This window comes from Festucalex cinctus, chromosome 1 (genome assembly GCF_051991245.1).
Source record: "Festucalex cinctus isolate MCC-2025b chromosome 1, RoL_Fcin_1.0, whole genome shotgun sequence".
NCBI lineage: Eukaryota > Metazoa > Chordata > Actinopteri > Syngnathiformes > Syngnathidae > Festucalex > Festucalex cinctus.
Window position 1 is genome coordinate 1,273,089 of NC_135411.1, and position 22,013 is coordinate 1,295,101.

General features: G+C 44.0%; 1 protein-coding gene and 2 pseudogenes across 1 annotated transcript in view; 2 read left to right on the plus strand and 1 right to left on the minus strand.

Moving 5' to 3' along the window:
• Positions 1–6,528: 6,528 nt before the first annotated feature.
• Positions 6,529–8,362, plus strand: LOC144012001 (uncharacterized; annotated as a pseudogene).
• A 7,435-nt stretch (positions 8,363–15,797) lies between these two features.
• LOC144006310 (uncharacterized) lies at positions 15,798–17,871 on the minus strand (annotated as a pseudogene).
• A 310-nt stretch (positions 17,872–18,181) lies between these two features.
• The window catches only part of LOC144009382 (uncharacterized), a 111,567-nt gene continuing 107,735 nt past the window's right edge, over positions 18,182–22,013 (plus strand). The window contains exons 1-2 of the mRNA XM_077509134.1: positions 18,182–18,354; positions 19,067–19,721. Of these exons, the coding sequence (XP_077365260.1) occupies positions 18,258–18,354; positions 19,067–19,721 (752 nt within the window). The 5' untranslated portion in view covers positions 18,182–18,257. The remainder of the gene's footprint in view (positions 18,355–19,066; positions 19,722–22,013) is intronic.

Consider the following 22,013-nt stretch of genomic DNA (forward strand, 5'->3'; position numbering starts at 1 on the left):
CTCTGGGGTCAAAGTGACTGAGGTGGTTGGAAATCTCCTCGGTGGCAGGGCCCCGGGGGTGGATGAGATCCACCCGTAGTTCCTAAAGACTCTGGATGTTGTGGGGCTGTGGTGGTTGACATGCCTCTAACGCGCCTTGGTAAATAATTTACAACGCTATTGCTCAAGATTTATTTATTTTTTGCATTTTTATATGTTTTAGTTTGGTTTTAAGGTATTTACAAAAACAAAGGGCAAGGTTAAAATGTTAATTTACAATGATTGTCGCAAAAGGAGCCGGGAGAATTTGTCGGCTGCGCGACGTCACTCTCGCGGGTTATGACAGCACGTACGTATTTTTATTATTATTATTATTATTATTATTATTATTAGTAGTAGTAGTAGTAGTAGTAGTAGTAGTAGTAGTAGTATTTTTATTATTCACTAACTCACTCACAGAAGCTTACATGTGTAAATGAGTGAGTGAAAAAAAAAATCCGTGTGTGCTTTCAAATTGCCGCGGGAGTGACGTCACGCAGCCGACAATTTCGCCCGGCCCCGTTTGCGACACGCCCCCCCCGCTCTGCGATTGGCTGGAGCGGTGTAAACACTGTCTTTCCACAGAAACGTCCAGCTGTTTACATACCAAACATCCATCCATCCATTTTCTTGACCGCTTATTGCTCACAAGGGTCGCGGGGGTTGCTGGAGACTATCTCAGCTGGCTCTGGGCAGTAGGCGGGGTACACCCTGAACTGGTTGCCAGCCAATTGCAGCAAACCAAACACAAAATTGCAAAATACAGGCTGGGGTGGTGGGGGTTTATAGGACAAAATCACCCCCATAAATTAAGAGAAGCCCAGGTCTGTAAATTGACAAGTAGTTTGTTTGTTGAAATCCTGCATTTAAAAAGTGCATTTTCCTGAGTGAAACCGGCAGACTGGGCCTTTAAACTCATAACATTTGGTGGTTAAATCTCATCCCTGATAATAAAAATTCAGTTGACCTCAAAATGCTTGTTCAACTTTGATGGCGAATTTTTATTAAACTGCACATTCACCACAATAAACTGGAGCTCTTTTCAAAAAGTCCAATTTAAACTTTACAATTGTATCGGGAACAAAACACTGAAAAAGAGAATGAGACTTTCGATTCCAACTGCAGCAAAAAAAATGGCGACATCTGTCGATGACTTGATGACAATGCTTGCTCGGAAGCCCCCGGACAGTTTCCAGCAGCCAATCGTAACGCAGCGGGGGCGTGTCCTGCCCGACTTCCGCCGCACGTCTCCGTTCGTTTCTTCACGTGCTCACTGCCGTGGCCGGCGGCCACATCGCGTTTCATCAGACGTCCTCTGCTAATTCATTCTTTCTGATTTGGTGTTGGACTGAACACACAGGACTCCCGTCACCATTTTGAAGGTCTGCGACACCGTTTATTAAATGTCGGCGTGTGTTTAAACTCGTCTCGGTGCGCGTTGATGCTTCTCGGCCGAGTTAGCTTAGCTTAGCTTAGCTTAACTCGCTAGCCGCTAACAAAGAGAAGCACATAACACGTGGTCAGGAAGAGACCAAGTGTGACTTTGTTGGCATTATTGTGCCAAAATGTCGGCGAGAACGACACCAAAGGACGAGGAGGAACTCTTTGGAGTCAAAGAAGAGAACGAGCAACATTTTCAACCGCTGGACGACGTTTGCCAGCAGCCTCGAATTGTGCTACACAAAACAGGTTTGTACACTTCTTATTACTCTCCCTTGCTTAGCTCTACTAAATAGCGTTAAAAAAATTCACTGCAGTCCTCATTGCTGCACACAGTAATTAAATTCAACTGTTATTTTAAAGAGTGAAATAAATTGATTTGATTGGTTGATTCCGGACAGGGGTCGATTATACAGTCATGAGACAGTCATGCCAATGTATCTGACAAGACGTGTGCGATTTTAAGAACACTTAGGTGCACAATAAGACTGTATTAAGACGGTGGTACAATACTGCAAATTAATTTTTTTTTGTCGGTATACATATCCCTGTTTCCCACATACATTTTTTTTTTTTTTTTTTTTACAAAACAGTCAGTTTTGTCATGATTACTGCATTATTACATTCAACTGCTGTTGCAACCAGTGTTAATTTTGACAATAAATTTTAATTTAGTTTTAGTTATAGTCTTTTGACTAAAATTAACAAGTTTGAGTCATAATTTAGTCTTCTGATTGTATTTTAGTTTTGATCCAATTTTAGTCGACTAAATTCACAGTTTAGTCTATTTTCCTTCAGCATACGTTTAAACTTTTATACAGAAAATTATAGCACACCTATTTGTGACTTTAGTTTAACACGCGAGACACATTTCATACAATGGTGTCGTTATTGTTTCAATGAATCATGTTCAACTGACAATAATGTAACTTTTCACCTGAATAAGAAAAAGTGCATAATTTAAATTGCTTGAGATTAATCTCACAGCTGCACAATTTATGTTTATGTACAACACTTTGTATACAGCAATGCCTGTTCTTAGAGAGCTTTATAAATAAAGTTGAGTTGAGTTAAAGTGCAGTGAACACAACATTTTCTGAGTGGTTCTTTTCTCATTCATTCTGATTGAATTGTGTGAATTTTCACGACCGTGTTGTTTTCATTTTCATTTTAGTCATGGACGAAATTGTCATTCAATTTTAATCATAGTTATTGTCTGAATGAATGGCTTCTATTTTAGTTTTCATTTAATTTTCGTCAGGAAAAACAATTAGTCACGAAAATTATGATGTAAATTCTTCGGCGACAAAAATATCACTGGTTGCAACTGCAGCATTCACGAAGACGGCAGTCAATGACAATCGATTCCGGTTTGCAAATAAGGGCCGAGTTCAGATGGGCATATATGCGAACTGCGCACAAGACGACACGTGAAAATGGAATGAAGCGGTTGCGCTTAATTAAGGTAAATTAATGAGTTAAATTCAACGGTTATAAGCGGTTGCGAAACACAGTCGACTCCGCGTACCCATGTTCCCCTCCGGGAACCTGGTTGACGTCCCGCTCGTGAATGCGTCTGATTATCCGTCTTTTGCACGAATACAAAAAGTTAGTATTCCTCGTTGGAGATAGTTGCCGAACCATTATGATTTGACGAGGGGTTCTTGACCCGGTTAAAATAGTCCGTGTGCCACGTCATCCTGTGCTTCCAGCATGTGAGCAGTAATAATTTCATAGACAAAATTTTTTTGTTACGAACATTTTTTTTTCAGGTGAAAATTCAAAACTAAAGTAGAAGCCATTCATTGAGACTAGTGTTGTTGCGATACCCTTTTTTTTTGGTCCCCGATTCCAATACCCAGTTTTTTCGTATCGATGCTGGTGCCGTACCGATACCAATGGGGTTTTTAACCACATGAAAATTGAAAAAACTGCCCTACCATTGGTTCAGAACATTCAAGGGCTAATAGGATATCTTGGCTCGGCATGCAGTGAACATGTCACACATCAGTGAATGTCGTGCACACGCAAGAAACAAAATGTTGGACCAAATGTCCAATATTAGTGTCAGAAATAATGGTATCGGCATGTTACTTGTTAGTACTCTGGGCCTCTCCCGAGACCAGTATCGGTATCGGAACAACACTAATAGACTATAATTAAATTGCTTGACAATTTTCTCAATGACTAAAACGAATTTCGAAAACAATACAGTGACGAAAATTCACACAATCCAACCAGAAGGAAGGAAACGTGTGTTGGAGAAAAGGACCACTCAGACACTGTTCAGTGCCACTGCACTTTGTTTAATGTAATTTCATGAATTTATTTCATATTATTTATTTCATTGTGCAGCTATAAGATTAATCTCAAGCAATTATGCACTTTTTATTTAAATGAAAACTAAGTGATATTAGAAAATGCAATTTCTGGAGAAATTGTGGGTGAATGCAGTCAGGGTGAATAAAAACCTGTGGAATGATTAGGAATAATATTGAATGACCTGGAATGCTATACAGTGACCTGGAATGACCTGAACATGCTAAATTTGGAATGGTTTGAATTTATACAGAAATATAGAAGCAGTTGAAGGAAGAAAAATAGCACACAAAAATTAATTAGCAAGAAACAAATTAACAAGACAACAAGAAAGAAGTCGAGTGAGCAATGTAGGAAGGAGCAAGTAATTGAGGAAGCAATGGAGTAAAGAGAGAAAAATTAAGTGAGCAATGAAGTAAGGAGCGTAGAATCGAGTAGCAATGGTGTAAGGAGTGACAAATTGAATCAGCAATGGAGGAGAGATTGAGGACTGGAGTAAGCAATGGAGTCACTTTCTGTTGAAATTGGACTACTTCCTATTGATAGGTCACCTCCTGTTGAAATCGGGCCACTTCCTGTTGAAATTGGACTACTTCCTATTGGTAGGTCACTTCCTGTTGAAATCGGGTCACTTCCTGTTGAAATTGGGCTACTTCCTATTGATAGGTCACTTCCTGTTGAAATCGGGCCAATTCCTGTTGATTCTAAGTCACTTCCAGGTCACTTCCTATTGAAACAGGTCACTTCCGGGTCACTTCGTGTTGAAAACAAGTCAGTTCCTGTTGATTTCAGGTCACTTCCTATTGAAATCAGGTCACTTTCTGTTGAAATTGTGTCACTTCCTGTTGAAATTGTGTCACTTCCTGTTGATTTAAAGCCACTTCTGAGTCACTTCCTGTTCATTTTATGCCATTTCCGGGTCACTTCCTATTGAAATCAGGTCACTTCCTGTTGAAATCGTGTTGCTTCCTGTTGATTTGATGCCACTTCTGGGTCACTTTCTGTTGATTTTAGGCCATTTCCGGGTCATTTCCTGTTGAAATCAGGTCACTTCCTGTTGATTTTTGGCCATTTCTGGGTAACTTCCTGTTCAAATCAACAGGTCACTTCCTATTGAAATCAGGTCACTTCCGGGTCACTTCCTGTTGAAAACAAGTCAGTTCCTGTTGATTTCAGGTCACTTCCTATTGAAAGCAGGTCACTCTCTGTTGAAATTGTGTCACTTCCTGTTGATTTCAGGTCATTTCCTATTGAAATCAGGTCACTTCCTGTTGAAATCGTGTTGCTTCCTGTTGATTTGATGCCACTTCTGGGTCACTTTCTGTTGATTTTAGGCCTTTTCCGGGTCACCCTGTTGAAATCAGGTCACTTCCTGTTGATTTTTGGCCATTTCTGGGTCACTTCCTGTTCAAATCAACAGGTCACTTCCTATTGAAATCAGGTCACTTCCGGGTCACTTCCTGTTGAAAACAAGTCAGTTCCTGTTGATTTCAGGTCACTTCCGGGTCATTCCTGATGAAAACAAGCCACTTCATGTTGAAATCGGGTTATTTCCTGTTGAAATCAGGTCACTTCCTATTCAAGCCGGGGCATTTCCTGGCGAGAATCCCTGGTGTACCAAATCAATTGGCCAAGATGGCCGCCACCCCTAGTGAGACTCTTGGACGTAACTTAATCAATTGGCCAAGATGGCTGCCGCTGAGGGCAGGCGTAGGGTACAAAATAGGAAATTGTGATTAAGGCGTGAATTTTGGAACTAAAAAAGGAGAATTGGTGGACTACATTGAAGTTGGAATGTGGTGAATTGGATGAAGAATGTGGAAGTAAATGTGAAATGTAGAATGTAGGGAGAGGTAGGGTACAAAATGGGGAATTGTCGTAAGGCCTTAATTTTGGAAGTGAAAAAGAAGAGCTCATGGCGTGAATTGGTGGAATATATTGAAGTTGGAACAAAGTGAATCGGATGAAAAATGTGGAAGTAAATGTGAAATGTAGAATCTCTCATTATGAATACATTGGAAAAAAACGTGTAGGAAATCGGGAATTGCGAGTAAGGCGTGAATTTTGGAACAGGAAAAGAGCTCGTGGTATGATTTGGTGGAATATATTGACGTTGGAATGAAGTAAATTGGATGAAAAATGTGGAAGGAAATTTTGAATCTTCCATTAAGAATGCATGAGGAAAAATTGGGTACAAAATCGGGAATTGTGGGTAAGGCGTGAATATTTGGAATATGTTTAAATTGAAAGATGAGAATGGGATGAATCATGTGGAAGTAGGGGTCTTCCAGCCTAACTATGGTTACAAATAGGTGTTTTAATTTTCTATGTAAAAGTTGAAATGTATGCGGATGGACAATATCAACTCAACTCAATTTAGTCGACTTCAATCAATAGAGAGATTAAAATAGTTTTAGATTTGACCTTATATTGGCTGTCAGATTTTTAACAAGGCCAATACTTTTTTTTCCTTTTTCTTTTTGTTTTGTTTTTTGGATGGGCCAATCCGAGTGTGCGGTGCCCCCAAGTCGAGGTGCACTGTAGAAACAATAATGCACATCATCTCACGCTTGAAATTTGACTTGACCAACCCAAATGTGTGTTTGTCTTCTTGTGTCCTGCAGACGTCGCTGAGAAATATCTTCGTCCTGACCAAGAGGACATGAAGCCTCCGAATGTTAAAGAGGAGGAAGAACATCCTTACATCGAAGAGGAAGAAAAGCCCGTTCGTGTCAAAGAGGAGGAGGTTGAGGATGACGTCACCAAGTCATCAATGACCTTCGCCCCTTTAAAGAGTGAAGATGAAGTCATGGGTGAGAGTGAGGAGGGCACAGGGGCGGAGCCTCCAAACAGGATCTTCAATCGTCAAAACATGATTCCAGAAAGTGATGCAGACCACTGGGGATCATCAAAAGCAAAAAGTGATGACATAAGGTCCCTTTCTTCTCATGATGATGATGATAATGATGATAATGTGCATGGTAATGATGAACACGCTGCTGATGATAGGTCGTGTCACACTGACGACAAATCCTGCGAATGTTCTCACTGTGGGAAAACATTGAGTTCAAAAGGAAGTTTGGAAATTCACTTGAGAATACACACTGAGGAAAAACCTTTTTCTTGTTTAGATTGTGGCAAAAGCTTCTCTTGGAAGTCACATTTAACAACACATACAAGAAGACACACTGGGGAAAAACCTTTTTCTTGTTTAGATTGTGGCAAAAGCTTCTTTCGGAAGTCACATTTAACAACACATACAAGAATCCATAGTGGCGAGAAACCTTTTTCTTGCTCAGACTGTGGCAAAAGCTTCTCTCAGAAGTCAGCTTTAACAACACATACAAGAAGACACAATGGGGAAAAACCTTTTTCTTGTTTAGATTGTGGCAAAAGCTTCTCTGGCAAGTCAGATTTAACAACACATACAAGAAGACACACTGGGGAAAAACCTTTTTCTTGTTTAGATTGTGGCAAAAGCTTCTCTCGGAAGTCACATTTAACAAGGCATAAAATAATCCATAGTGGCGAGAAACCTTTTTCTTGCTCAGACTGTGGTAAAAGCTTCTCTTCGAAGTCACATTTAACATTACATTCAAGAACACACACTGGGGAAAAACCTTTTTCTTGTTTAGATTGTGGCAAAAGCTTCTCTTACAAGTCAGATTTAACAATACATACAAGAAGACACACTGGGGAAAAACCTTTTTCTTGTTTAGATTGTGGCAAAAACTTCTTTTTGAAGTCAGATTTAACAACACATACAAGAAGACACACTGGGGAAAAACCTTTTTCTTGTTTAGATTGTGGCAAAAACTTCTTTCGGAAGTCTGATTTAACAACACATACAAGAACACACACTGGGGAAAAACCTTTTTCTTGTTTAGATTGTGGTAAAAGCTTCTCTTCGAAGTCAGACTTAACGATACATACAAGAAGACACACTGGAAAAAAACTTTTTGCTTGTACCCACTGTGGCAAAAGCTTCTCTCAGAAGTCACATTTAACATTACATACAAGAAGACACACTGGCAAGAAACCTTTTTCTTGCTCAGCCTGTGGCAAAAGCTTCCCTGCCAAGTCTGAATTAAGAAGCCACATAAGGACACACACACGGGACAGAAACCATATTCATGCACAAAATGTGTGGAAAGCTTTGCTTCCACCAATTCTTTAACAGCACATGCAAAAACACACACTGGAGAGAAACCGTATTCCTGCTCAGTTTGTGGAAAAAGCTTCTCTTCCATGTCAAATTTAAGAAAGCACACAAGAAGACATGGTGGGAAGGAACCATTCAGTTGCAGTGTTTGTCCTAAAAGATTCTCTTGTAAAAAAGCTTGCTGAGAGACACGAGTGTGCTGGTGAGAATGGCAGCCATCTTTGAAGCTTCAAAAAAATGAAGGGAAGTGAGACTGGTGTGCTGTAAAAGTGTCAATGCATCTTAAAAGTGTAAATGTAATGCTTTCAAAACTACTCAACCTGTAAATATTAAATGTTTGCTGTTAATGTGTTTAAATGTCAATGTATGTTTTTTTTGTACGTATTTTAGGAAGTTATTTTTGTTTGCTTCTAAATGTTGTTATTGGTTGTTTGTTGATGTTTGTTGGTGTTGTGTATTTGCTTGTGTGAAGCACATTGAGTTGCCTTGTGTATGAAATAGAAATAAAGCCACCTTGCAATTTTCCCCAAATAAGCGTCGAGAATACGTTCAGACACACAAAGCCATCTGCGATTAAAAAATTTTTGTTGAACAGTGTTATCACTGAAATGATTAATGCAAAAGTCCTACTCTTTTTTTTTTTTTTTTTTTTTTTTTTTTTTTTTTTTCCCTTTTTTTGTTGCTAACTCAACCCGAGATCAAACCACCACAGCGCCATGCGAGCTAACACGCCATCTGCTAGTGCATTTTGCACATTTTATCTTTCTATGTAACAATTTTTACATTAGCATACAATATTCAGATGACATGAGAACAAAATTGTGTCCATACCTGGTTTTGATTCTTTCATTTTGCATGTGGTAATATAATTTCTGTTAATGTGGCACTTTTGCCTCTGCAGGCAAATTGTTCTTGTCGTCAAACAACCTTTCATCACATTTTGAAATCAAAATACAAATCAAATGGAGTAGATGCCACCTGGACCTCCGGGCTTCACACACCAGCTCCGTTTCCGGCCACCGCTGCGACTCACAGGCGGCGTTCCGACAAAAATGATCACATTAAGAGAAGCGACAGTACAATGCAATTGCATTTGTACTTCTGAGTGTGGCGCTGATGAGATGATGCTCCCCCTGGTGGGAAGTGTGTGGCAATACCTTACATCCCTAGCCAATCAGCATTAGTGCCCTCCCTACAAATAAGGAGTCAGTTGGTACCTGCCCTCAACTTACTCCTTGGCTCTGAGGTCCGCCTCCTTGACTTCAATGGCTTGTCATCATCAGTCATCACGAACATTTTACCTTCATTGGAAGGTAAGTGTTGCGTCAAAACTTTGCTGAAGGAAAGTGTGAGAGCCACAGATGACAAAAACTGGCCAAAAGTCATTTGTATTACTTGCAGTACAAATAAATGTTGCATATATATATATATATATACATATATATATATATTGTAGTGATTAGAACATAATTCACCCACGGAACGTTGGGACGAAGGGGGAGTTTGTTGGGATGAAAGGATGAAAGGATAAAAGAACAAAATGTTGGTAGGTCTGTGAGCCTCGCGCAGAGTGAGTTGTTGTTGCTGTTGATGATGTCAATAAAACGCCAGTCTTTGGCTCTGGGCTTCAACACTCCGCCTCCAACTCCCGTCACTACTCGCTACATTGGTGACCCCGACATCCGCCTCGTTGACGTTTCCGAGGCTGAGAATTTGATCGAATTGAGCGACATGGCGAACTCCGCTGATCTCAAGTTACCGGAGTTTTGGGAGTCGGCCGCGGCGACGTGGTTTGTACAAGCTGAAGCTCAGTTTGCCATCCGGGGAATTACGGACGATTCCACGCGCTACTACCACGTCGAGGCCACGCTCGGGAGCTCCACGGCGGCCAGAGCTACGGCGCTAGCGAACACTACCATCTCCGAGCCACGTGCTCTGGCGGAGGAAGCTGACCGCTTTTTCCTGGCCACCCAGCGTCACAACCACGAGGTCTTGGCCTCTGCACGCGCCTTCCCGGTCCCGGCAGCCGCAACGGCACCTCATAAGGTACGCGCTGCCGTGGATGGCCGATCGGCCCCTGGCTTATGCTATTTTCACGCACGTTTTGGTACCAAGGCGAAGAGGTGCCGCGCCCCTTGCTCCTTTGTTGCGTCGGGAAACGGCGACGCCTCCACTCAGTTGCAGCTGTGAGTGGGGGCGCAGAGTGCCGGCTGCTGTTTATCATGGACACCCTCTCCAGACTCAAGTTCCTCTGTGACTCCGGCGCCCGCAGAAGCGTGTTACCTGCCTCGGCTGAAGATGCTGCCGGGGGCACTCACGGCCCGCACCTGTCAGCGGCCAACGATGCACCGATCCGGACCTACGGCACTAGGACAGAATGTGTCTTTGGTGTGCCCTCCATCCAATGCCTCGGCCACCTCATCAACGAGGACGGCGCCACCCCGCTCCCGGCAAAAGTGGAAGCTGTTGCCGCTTTTCCTCGACCCCGGACGGCCCAGGGTCTTCGGGAGTTCCCCGGGATGGTGACTTTTTACCACAGGTTCATCCGCCTCTTCCGCTTCATCCTGGAGGGCCGTGAGTTCACGGTCTTCGTCGATCACATGCCGCTCGCCTTCTCCATGTCGAAGCTGTCCGAGCCGTGGTCCGTGCGGCAACAGCGACAGTTGCCGTTCATATCTGGATACACCACGGACATCCGACATATCGCTGGCAAGGACGACGTGGTCGCGGATTGTCTGTCCAGGGCAGCCGTCAACACGGTACAGCTGGGCCTCGACTTTTCCCGGATGGCGGCCGACCAGGCTTCCGACCGTGACACCCAGTCGCTTCGGGGCTAAGACACCGGGTTGCAAGTTAAACCGGCTCATGTTGACCTGGCCGGACAATTGGACGTGCCCCGCGCCCCCCGCCGCGGCCGCCCCCCTGGGCTGCGCCTTGTGGACCGTGTGGGGTCCCTTCTAGTTGTTCCTGCATCCCCGCCAGTTGGTGCGAGGGACTGTTCTGGTGTTTCTGCTGTGTCCCTCCCGCCCTCGCTCCCTGGGTCCTGTACCCGCAGGGGTCGGGCAGTTTTGCCGCCCCGTCATCCGGAGTTTGATTGTGGGTGAATTCTGGGGGGGCTTGTGTAGTGATTAGAACATAATTCACCCACGGAACGTTGGGACGAAGGGGGAGTTTGTTGGGATGAAAGGATGAAAGGATGAAAGGATAAAAGAACAAAATGTTGGTAGGTCTGTGAGCCTCGCGCAGAGTGAGTTGTTGTTGCTGTTGATGATGTCAATAAAACGCCAGTCTTTGGCTCTGGGCTTCAACACTCCGCCTCCAACTCCCGTCACTACTCGCTACATTGGTGACCCCGACATCCGCCTCGTTGACGTTTCCGAGGCTGAGAATTTGATCGAATTGAGCGACATGGCGAACTCCGCTGATCTCAAGTTACCGGAGTTTTGGGAGTCGGCCGCGGCGACGTGGTTTGTACAAGCTGAAGCTCAGTTTGCCATCCGGGGAATTACGGACGATTCCACGCGCTACTACCACGTCGAGGCCACGCTCGGGAGCTCCACGGCGGCCAGAGCTACGGCGCTAGCGAACACTACCATCTCCGAGCCACGTGCTCTGGCGGAGGAAGCTGACCGCTTTTTCCTGGCCACCCAGCGTCACAACCACGAGGTCTTGGCCTCTGCACGCGCCTTCCCGGTCCCGGCAGCCGCAACGGCACCTCATAAGGTACGCGCTGCCGTGGATGGCCGATCGGCCCCTGGCTTATGCTATTTTCACGCACGTTTTGGTACCAAGGCGAAGAGGTGCCGCGCCCCTTGCTCCTTTGTTGCGTCGGGAAACGGCGACGCCTCCACTCAGTTGCAGCTGTGAGTGGGGGCGCAGAGTGCCGGCTGCTGTTTATCATGGACACCCTCTCCAGACTCAAGTTCCTCTGTGACTCCGGCGCCCGCAGAAGCGTGTTACCTGCCTCGGCTGAAGATGCTGCCGGGGGCACTCACGGCCCGCACCTGTCAGCGGCCAACGATGCACCGATCCGGACCTACGGCACTAGGACAGAATGTGTCTTTGGTGTGCCCTCCATCCAATGCCTCGGCCACCTCATCAACGAGGACGGCGCCACCCCGCTCCCGGCAAAAGTGGAAGCTGTTGCCGCTTTTCCTCGACCCCGGACGGCCCAGGGTCTTCGGGAGTTCCCCGGGATGGTGACTTTTTACCACAGGTTCATCCGCCTCTTCCGCTTCATCCTGGAGGGCCGTGAGTTCACGGTCTTCGTCGATCACATGCCGCTCGCCTTCTCCATGTCGAAGCTGTCCGAGCCGTGGTCCGTGCGGCAACAGCGACAGTTGCCGTTCATATCTGGATACACCACGGACATCCGACATATCGCTGGCAAGGACGACGTGGTCGCGGATTGTCTGTCCAGGGCAGCCGTCAACACGGTACAGCTGGGCCTCGACTTTTCCCGGATGGCGGCCGACCAGGCTTCCGACCGTGACACCCAGTCGCTTCGGGGCTAAGACACCGGGTTGCAAGTTAAACCGGCTCATGTTGACCTGGCCGGACAATTGGACGTGCCCCGCGCCCCCCGCCGCGGCCGCCCCCCTGGGCTGCGCCTTGTGGACCGTGTGGGGTCCCTTCTAGTTGTTCCTGCATCCCCGCCAGTTGGTGCGAGGGACTGTTCTGGTGTTTCTGCTGTGTCCCTCCCGCCCTCGCTCCCTGGGTCCTGTACCCGCAGGGGTCGGGCAGTTTTGCCGCCCCGTCATCCGGAGTTTGATTGTGGGTGAATTCTGGGGGGGCTTGTGTAGTGATTAGAACATAATTCACCCACGGAACGTTGGGACGAAGGGGGAGTTTGTTGGGATGAAAGGATGAAAGGATGAAAGGATAAAAGAACAAAATGTTGGTAGGTCTGTGAGCCTCGCGCAGAGTGAGTTGTTGTTGCTGTTGATGATGTCAATAAAACGCCAGTCTTTGGCTCTGGGCTTCAACACTCCGCCTCCGACTCCCGTCACTACTCGCCACAATATCAATAATATATCAGATACTGTACCAAACATTTACTACTAACTAAGACAAGTAATTAAACTCATAACATTTGGTGGTTTAAATCTCATCCCAGATAATAAACTTTCAGTTTACCTCAAAATGCTTGTTCAACTTTGATGGCGAATTTTTAAACTGCACATCCACTTCAATAAACTGGTGCCATTTAAAACTTTACAATTATATCGGGAACAAAACATTGAAAAAGGGAATGAAACTTTCCAACTGCAGCAAAAAATATATAAAAAATGGCGGCATCTGTCGATGCCTTGATGACAATGCTTGCTTTGAAGCCTCCGCACAGTTTCCAGCAGCCAATCATAACGCAGCGGGGGCGTGTCCTGCCTGACTTAACTTCCGCCGCACTTCCGCAGGTCTTCTGTACTGTGTGGGCTGTCGGCTATCCAGCTCAGTGCTCTCAGTCTAGTTAGCTTAGCTTAGTTTAGCTTAGCTTAGCTTAGCTCGCTAGCCGCTAACAAAGAGAAGCACATAACACGTGGTCAGGAAGAGACCAAGTGTGACTTTGTTGGCATTATTGTGCCAAAATGTCGGCGAAAACGACACCAAAGGACGAGGAGGAACATTTTGGAGTCAAAGAAGAGAACGAGTAACATTTTCAACCGCTGGACGATGTTTGCGAGCAGCCTCGAATTGTGCTACACGCAGCAGGTTTGTACACTTATTACTCAGGTCCAGGATACTATTTTATTAAAACGGTGTTTCCCCACATACATTTTTTTTTTTTTTTTTTTTACAATATTACCACATTAATCTTTTTGTCATGATTACTGCATTATTACATTCAACTGCTGTTGCAACCACTGTTCATTTTGACAAGAAATTTCAATTTAGTTTGTCCTTTGACCAAAATTTATCAAAGTTTTAGTCGTAATTTAGTCCTCTGATTGTATTTTAGTATTAATCCAATTTTAGTATTGACATTTTAGTCACCATACATTTCAACGTTTATGCAGAAAATTATAACACGCCTATTTGGAACTGTAGTTTAACACGCAAGACACATTTCACACAATGGTGTCTTTATTGTTTCAATGAAACGTGTTTAACTGACAATAATATGACTTAGTTTTCACCTGAATAAAAAAAAAAAAGTGCACAATTAAATTGCTTGAGATTAATCTTACAGCTGCGCAATGAATGTGACCATGTTTGAACATTGAACAAAGTGCAGTGAACACTGAACAGTTTCTGAGTGGTTCTTTTCTCCAATTCGCGTTTCATTCATTCTGATTGGATTGTGTGAATTTTCGTCACTGCGTTGTTTTTATTTTCGTTTTAGCCATTGACAAAATTGTCAGTCAATTTTAGTTGTAGTAATCGTCTCAATGAGTGGCTTCTATTTTAGTTTCCGTTTAATTTTTGTCTGGAAAAAAAAAAAGTTTGTCACAAAAATCATGACAATTTTTTGTTGACGAAATTATCACTGGTTGCCACTGTAGCATTCATGAACTCAACTTTATTTATAAAGCGTCTTGAAAACAGGCATTGCTGTATACAAAGTGCTGTACATTAAATATAAATCGGTTGTGCAGTCAAGAATAAGGTAACAAAACAAGAACAAAGCAAACATTTTGAAGTGTGTATAAAGTTTTTGTGGGGTTTTTTTTCCAAGTAAATACATTTTACATCAGTAAATTAATAATAGGCAAGTGAATAAATAAATAAATAAATAAATACATAGATAAATAAGTAGAATAAACATCAAAACACCAAAAACAATGTTCAGTTTCATGGTGCGCCAAAAGCCAAAGAATACAGATGTGTTTTAAGACGTGTTTTAAAAGAGGATAAAGAGGGGGACTGCCTAATATTTTGTGGAAGGTCGTTCCAAATGGAGGGACCGGCGGCAACAGCAAAGGCTCGATCTCCTCTAAGCCTCCGCTTTGCCCTCAGTACCTCCAATTGAGTTCCGGTCTGCTGACCTGAGGCACCGAGCATGTGCGTAGGGCTGCAAGAGCTCAGTGAGATAAGGTCGCGCAAGACCATTGAGAGATTTAAAAACAAAATTCAAGAATCTTAAAGTGGACTCTAAATTTTACGGGCAGACAATGAAGAGAGGCCAGGATTGGGGTTATGTGCTCCCTCTTACGGGCACCAGTAACGAGCAGCAGTATTTTTGGATTGAGGACAATCAAAGACAATCAATTCCATTTCGTCAATCAGTGTTGAGTTTATTTGGGGATATGTGTGAACTGCGCAGGAGATGACACATGAAAATAGAATGAAACGGGTACGTTTAATGAAGTAGAATTATTTAATTAACAGTTATAAGCGGTTATGAAACACAGTCCGTGTTCCCCTCCGCGAACCTGGCTGACATCCCGCTCGTGAATGCGTCTGATTATCCTTCTTTTACACAAATAAAAACCGTTAGTATTCCTCATCGGAGGACGTTGCCGAAAAATTATGATTTGACGAGGGGTTCGTGACCTGGTTAAAATAGTCCGTGTGCCGCGTCATCCTGTGCTGCCAGCATGTGAGAAGTGCTAATTTCGTCAACGAATAATTTTCAGCATGAAATGTTTCTTTCAGATCAAAATTAAACAAAAACTAAAATAGAAGCAATTCATTGACATGATAACTAAAATTGACTGACACTTTCATCAATGACTAAAAGGAAAATGAAAACAATACAGTGACGAAAATTCACACAATCCAATCAGAAGGAATGAAACGCGGGTTGGAGAAAAGAACCACTCAGAAACTGTTCAGTGTTCACTGCACTTTATTTAATTTAATTATTTTTTTTTAATTGTATTTATTATTGTGCAACTGTAAGATTAATCTCCAGCAATTCTGTACTTTTTTTTTATTTAGGTGAAAACTTAAGAGAAACATCTCCTGGATGCAACTGGGACGCATCATCAGTGATGTAGCCTGGGTTCATTGAGTGTTTCGGGTCTCGCAACATCAGACACTCTTGCCCAGGTGACCCAGCCGAGGTTGATCAAGCCTCAGCTTGCGTCCCAGTAGCAGTCCACGGATCTGCCCTTTTGAGCCATAGCCACCTGGTGGCTTTCTCTGCGGCTTCACTAACTGACTTAATGGCCTTCTTCCTGGCCGCCCCTGATACACCCAAACGTCCTAGGACTTTGCAGAAGGATCGACCAGCAAAGCCTCTGCAGCCAACTTCGTCTCATAGAAAATATTCCAGCCCCTACCCCTGAATTCCTCCACCAGTTCCTGGTACTTTGCACGTTTCCTCTCATTGGCTTCCTCCATGCGCTCTTCCCAGGATACCGTGAGTTCCAGCATGATCAGGTGTCTTGAAGCCTCAGAGGTAATGATCATGTCTGGCCGGAGAGATGTTGCTGCGATGTGCTGGGGGAACTTTAGCTGTTTTCCCAGGTTGACTTGCAACTGCCAATCCGAGGCAGTGTGGAGTAGTCCTCTTGCTGTCTGTGGACATGCCTGGGGTCTCTCTCCTGCCTTGATGAAAGGGACTGCCCTGCTCGGAGCTTTGTGATGTATGTTCGTGCTGATTGCCAGGGCTTTGCTCTCAGCAACTGCTTTCAGAACCTGGTCATGGCGCCAGCGATAGCGACCTTCAGCCAGGGACTTTGGGCAGCTGCTGAGGAGATGTTCCAAAGAGCCTCCTCCAGAGCAAAGGGGACAGGTGGGTGTCTCACTCTTCCCCCACACATGAAGGTTCGTTGGGCTCGGGAGGGCGTCGTAAACTGCCTGCACAAGGAACCGGACGCGGTGGAAGTCTGCCTGCATGATGTTCGACCAGGTCACTTTGCGCTGTAACACGCTCTCCCACCTTGTCCATGCCCCCTGCTGCCGGAGTCCAACTGCCATGCTCACTCGCTCTTCCTCCACACCTGCTCGGACCTCTTCCTGGAGTAGCTGATGTCTCTCCTTTCCCTGGGCCTGGCTCACTTGGGTCTTTGGGAAGTAGCCCAGGCCTGCTCTCCCCGTTGCCAAAACCCCTACCAGCGCTTTCTGCCTTAGGCGTGACTCTGCCACCTCCACTGCTTTCTCAGCTCTCTACTTCCTTCCGGTTCTCACTTCGATCCCTGCTGATGACACCTTGTTGTCCCTGGAATCCCTATACTGTCGAGCCTCTCTTGTACGTGCCCCCTTGAACTCTTCAGTGAGCCCACCGAGGGGTAGCTGGAGGGTGTTGCTTGTCCCGTACAGGGCAGCGCTGATGAGGCTGCGGGGAAGTCCCAGCCACTTTCGAAGAAAGCCACTGATCTTCCTTTCGAGAGACTCCACAGTTGTTAACGGGACTGCATAAACAAGGAGAGGCCACAAGACTCTGGGCAGGATGGAGTGCTGGTAGATCCAGGCTTTAAATCTTCCAGGCAGGCCAGACTTGTCCACCTTGGTGAGCCACGCTCCCAGTTGTTCACCAGACTCCTGTATGGTAGCAGATTATCTCAAAGTTGCATCAAAGAGCTTCCCCAGGCTCTTAACTGGCTGTTCCGAGATTGTCGGGATCTCGGTTCCCGAGATCGAAAACCGGAACTTGTCCATCACCTTCCCCCTCTTCAGAACCATGGACCTTGACTTGGAGGGCTTGAAGCTCATCCTCGCCCATGTGATGTGTCTCTCCAAACCCTGCAGGATCCACCTGCACCCTGGGACAGATGTTGTGGTGATGGTAAGGTCATCCATGTAGGCTCTTATGGGAGGCTGGCGAACACCTGCTCTGGATAGGGGCCCTCTACAGTTATAAGTTATATTATTGTCAGTTCAATATGTTTCATTGAGACAATAAAGACACTGTTGTATTAAATACGTCTTATACGTGCCGCCCCTACTTTGTACACAGATGTTTGGTAAAGCGATTTTCCCCCTGTGCTATTTTGATCGACAAATTGGCTGCACTAATGTAGCAAGGGGGAAATATTGAACCTCACCATTCCCCATTTCATCTCGTCACTGGACACGTGGTGAAGGAGCGCACACCCTCGAGATGAATGGATTCTTAAAAAAAATATATATATATATATATATATATATATATATATATATATATATATATATATATATATATATATATATATATATATATATTCAATTGTGACAGTACTCTGAACTCACACTTGAAATTTGACTTGACCAACCCAAATGTGTGTTTGTCTTCTTGTGTCCTGCAGACGTCGCTGAGAAATATCTTCGTCCTGACCAAGAGGACATGAAGCCTCCGAATGTTAAAAAGGAGGAAGAACATCCTCACATCGAAGAGGAGGAAAAGCCCGTTCGTGTCAAAGAGGAGGAGGTTGAGGATGACGTCACCAAGTCACCAATGACCTTCGTCCCTTTAAAGAGTGAAGATGAAGACGAGGATGGGGAGGCGGAGCTTCCAAGCAGCAGCTCAACTCGTCAACACATGACGACAGAAGGTGATGCAGACCCCTGGCGACCACCACAAGCACAAAGTCATCATGACATCAGGGCTAGAGATAGACCGATATGTTTTTTCAGGACCGATACCGATGGAGATTATTAGTCGTCAAGGAGGCCATTAACCGACATTTGAAGTCGATATTCATTTACAGTAAAGGGGGGGGGGGTATTGGTGTCAATTTTTTTCTAAAATACAAAAGCCAATCTTGATTCTGTTGTATCGTCTAAAAAAGTGACATGGAAACTTAAGCAAGTAAACACCATATTGCTCAAGTTTTTGTCAGTAAATATTTTTCCCCAAAATTTAAAAACGCCTGCAATATTAAACGTTGACATTTCTGGTCACAAAAACAAATGGTTCAGAAGATTCCCAGGGTCAGTAGCATCTCTTATAAAGTGAACTGAAAATTTCAATAAATAGCTCCCACAAAGGTTTCCCTCAGAAGTCAACGTTTGCAATAAACAAAAGAACACAAACTGGTGAAAAACCTTAGATCATCCTTTGATCCATAGTCAAAGTGCTCCATGTGCAGTGTTGTCGCCAAACTTTTTTTTTTTTTTTTTTTTTTTTTTTTTTTTTTTTTTTTTGGGATTGGCCAATCCGAGTGTGTGGTGGGCCCAAGTCGAGGTGCCACTGTAGAAACGATAATACACATCAACTCACGCTTGACCAACCTAAATTTGGGTTTGTCTCTTTGTGTCCTGCAGACATTGGTGAAAAATATCTTCGTCCTGACGAACAGGAACTGAAGTCTCATGTGAAAGAGGAGGAGGAAGAGCATCCTTATTTTAAAGAGGAAAAAAATCCCCTTTGCGTCAAAAAAGAGGAGGTTGAGGATGACGTCACCAAGTCACCAATGACCTTCGCCCCTTTAAAGAGTGAAGATGAAGTCAAGGGTGAGAGTGAAGAGGGCAGAAGGGCGGAGCCTCCAAACAGCATCTCAACTCCTCAAAACATGACTCCAGAAAGTGATGCATACCATTGGGGATCATCACGAGCAAAAAGTGATGACACAAGGTCCGTTTCTTCTCATGATGATGATGATGATGATTTTGATTATGACGATGACGACGACGACGACGATGATGATGATGATTATGATTATGATCTGGATGGTAATGGTGAACACCCTGATGGTGAGAGGTCATGTCACACTGACAACAAATCCTGGGAATGTTCTCACTGTGGGAAAACAATGAGTTCAAAAGGAGGTTTGAACATTCACTTGAGAAGACACACTGGAGAAAACACTTTTGTTTGTACACACTGTGGCAAAAGGTTTTCTCAGCGGTCAGATTTAAAAACACACACAAGAAGGCACACTGGGGAAAAACCCTTTGCTTGCACATACTGTGGAAAAAGGTTTTCTCAGCAGTCAATTTTAACAAGACATACAAGAACGCACACTGGGGAAAAACCTTTTGCTTGTACAAACTGTGCCAAAAGGTTCGCGCGGAAGTCACATTTAACAGCACATGCAAGAACACACACTGGGGAAAAACCCTTTTCTTGCTCAGTTTGTGGTCAATGCTTCTCTCACAACTCAGATTTAATAACACATACAAGAAGACACACTGGCGAGAAACCTTTTTCTTGCTCATGCTGTGGAAAAAGTTTCCTTCACAAAGGATATTTAAAAAGACACATAAGAAGCCACACAGGAGAGAAACCGTATTCCTGCTCAGATTGTGGAAGAAGTTTCTCTTACATGTCAAATTTAAGAAAACACACAAGAACACATGAGCTGCTTTGACACCAGCAAGACCAGGAACTTTGAGTTTTGGGGAAAGGGAGTTCTTGGTTGTAAAAGTTCAGCTGGGAAGTTAGAATTGTGTTTCCACGACGTCTTTGAGTTCTCGGTAATTAATTCAAATGAGTTTGATTGAGCCCAGCTGATGTAAAAACAACGCCCCCAAATTTGACCAATCAGCCGTGGACATTGCAGCCCGCCCCCTCAAAGTTCCTGCCTGGCTCAGCAAGACCCTGCTGCCGAGATAGCACTTGGATGCCACCTGGGGAATTTAATTAGGGAAATGAGGGAAATGAGGGAGGGGAGGGAAATGAAATAGAGGTGGTTCATACATATAAGTATCTTGGTATTTTGCTTGACGACACTTTGACTTTTAAACCCCATGTTGAGAACCTCGTGAAGAAACTCAAACTAAAATTGGGTTTCTTATTTCGGAATAAATGTTGTTTTTCTTTTAAGGTCAAAAAGCGTCTTGTCACCAACCTTTTTATCTGTTTTAGATTATGGGGATGTGTTGTATATGAATGCTTCAGCTCAGTGTCTGAGTAAGATTGACTCTGTATATCATGCTGCTTTGAGGTTTGTTACAAATTGTAGAGCCTTGACCCATCACTGTCAACTGTACTCTCGAGTGGGATGGCCTCCTTTGTCCACCAGGAGGTTGACTCACTGGTACTTTTTTATTTACAAGGCTATTCTTGGACTGCTGCCCTCTTATATTTGTAATTTAATCACATTGAAAAGTGTTGATTCTTATGGTCTGCGTTCCAATGATCTTTTGTTGCTCTCTGTTCCATTTGCCCGCACTGAGCTGGGGAAAAAGGCTTTTGTCTTCTCTGCCCCTTCTGCATGGAACATGTTGCAAAAGGACTGGAAACTAACGGAACTTGTTTCATTGAACGATTTTAGATCCAGATTAAGAGCACTTGAGACGGCCTCATTGATTTGTAACTGTTTTATATAATTTTTATGTGATTGTAAGTGAAACTTTTATTTGTAACTGTAATATAAACTGTTTTGCTGCCTCTTGGCCAGGACTCCCTTGAAAAAGAGGTTCTTAATCTCAACGGGACTATCCTGGTTAAATAAAGGTTAAATAAAAAAATAAATAAAAAATTAACCTGGTAATTGTTGTTGGTGGAAAAACACCTAAACTGAATTTTACCAAGGTCAACTGAAAAGTTATCCAAAAGTTCCGACGGTGGAAAAACCCGTATAGTGAGAACTGAGAAGGAACCATTCAGTTGCAGTGTTTGTGTTAAAAGATTCTCTCGTAAAAAGCTTGCAGAGAGACACGAGTGTGCCGGTGACAATAGCAGCCATCTTTGAAGCTTAAAAAAATGAAGGGAAGTGAGTCTGGTGTGCTGTAAAAGTGTCAGTGATTTTGAATTAAAAACAAGAGTGTAGGAAATATTTAATCCCTCCCTGATTTTGAGACTTTTCATACTAAGTGTCATGTTTTGGTTTTGTGGGGGGTGGGATTTTGTTTCTTTTGGTGTTTTTGGTTGTTTGTCATGTGTTCCTTGTCTCTTCCCTTGTCCCGTTATGTCAAACCACGTCCACCTGAGTGTGTCTTCCCTTCCCAGTGTATCCACCAATCAGCTTCCCTTGCCACTTGTGTCTTGCCCAGCTGTGTCTAGTCATTGTCAATTAGCCTGTGTGTATTTAGTCCCCTGTTTTCCGTTCGGTTCTTGGGGGAGTCATTGTGCCTGTTCATGTTCATGTCCCTGTTTGCCATGCCATGCCATGCCATGCCATGCCATGCCATGCCATGCCATGCCATGCCATGCCATGCCATGCCATACCATGCCATGCCATGCCATGTGTTTGTTTTTGATCTTGTTAATTTTTTCCATAGTCCCTTGTTTACATTTTTAGTTAATTAAATCCCCTTTTTTACTTGC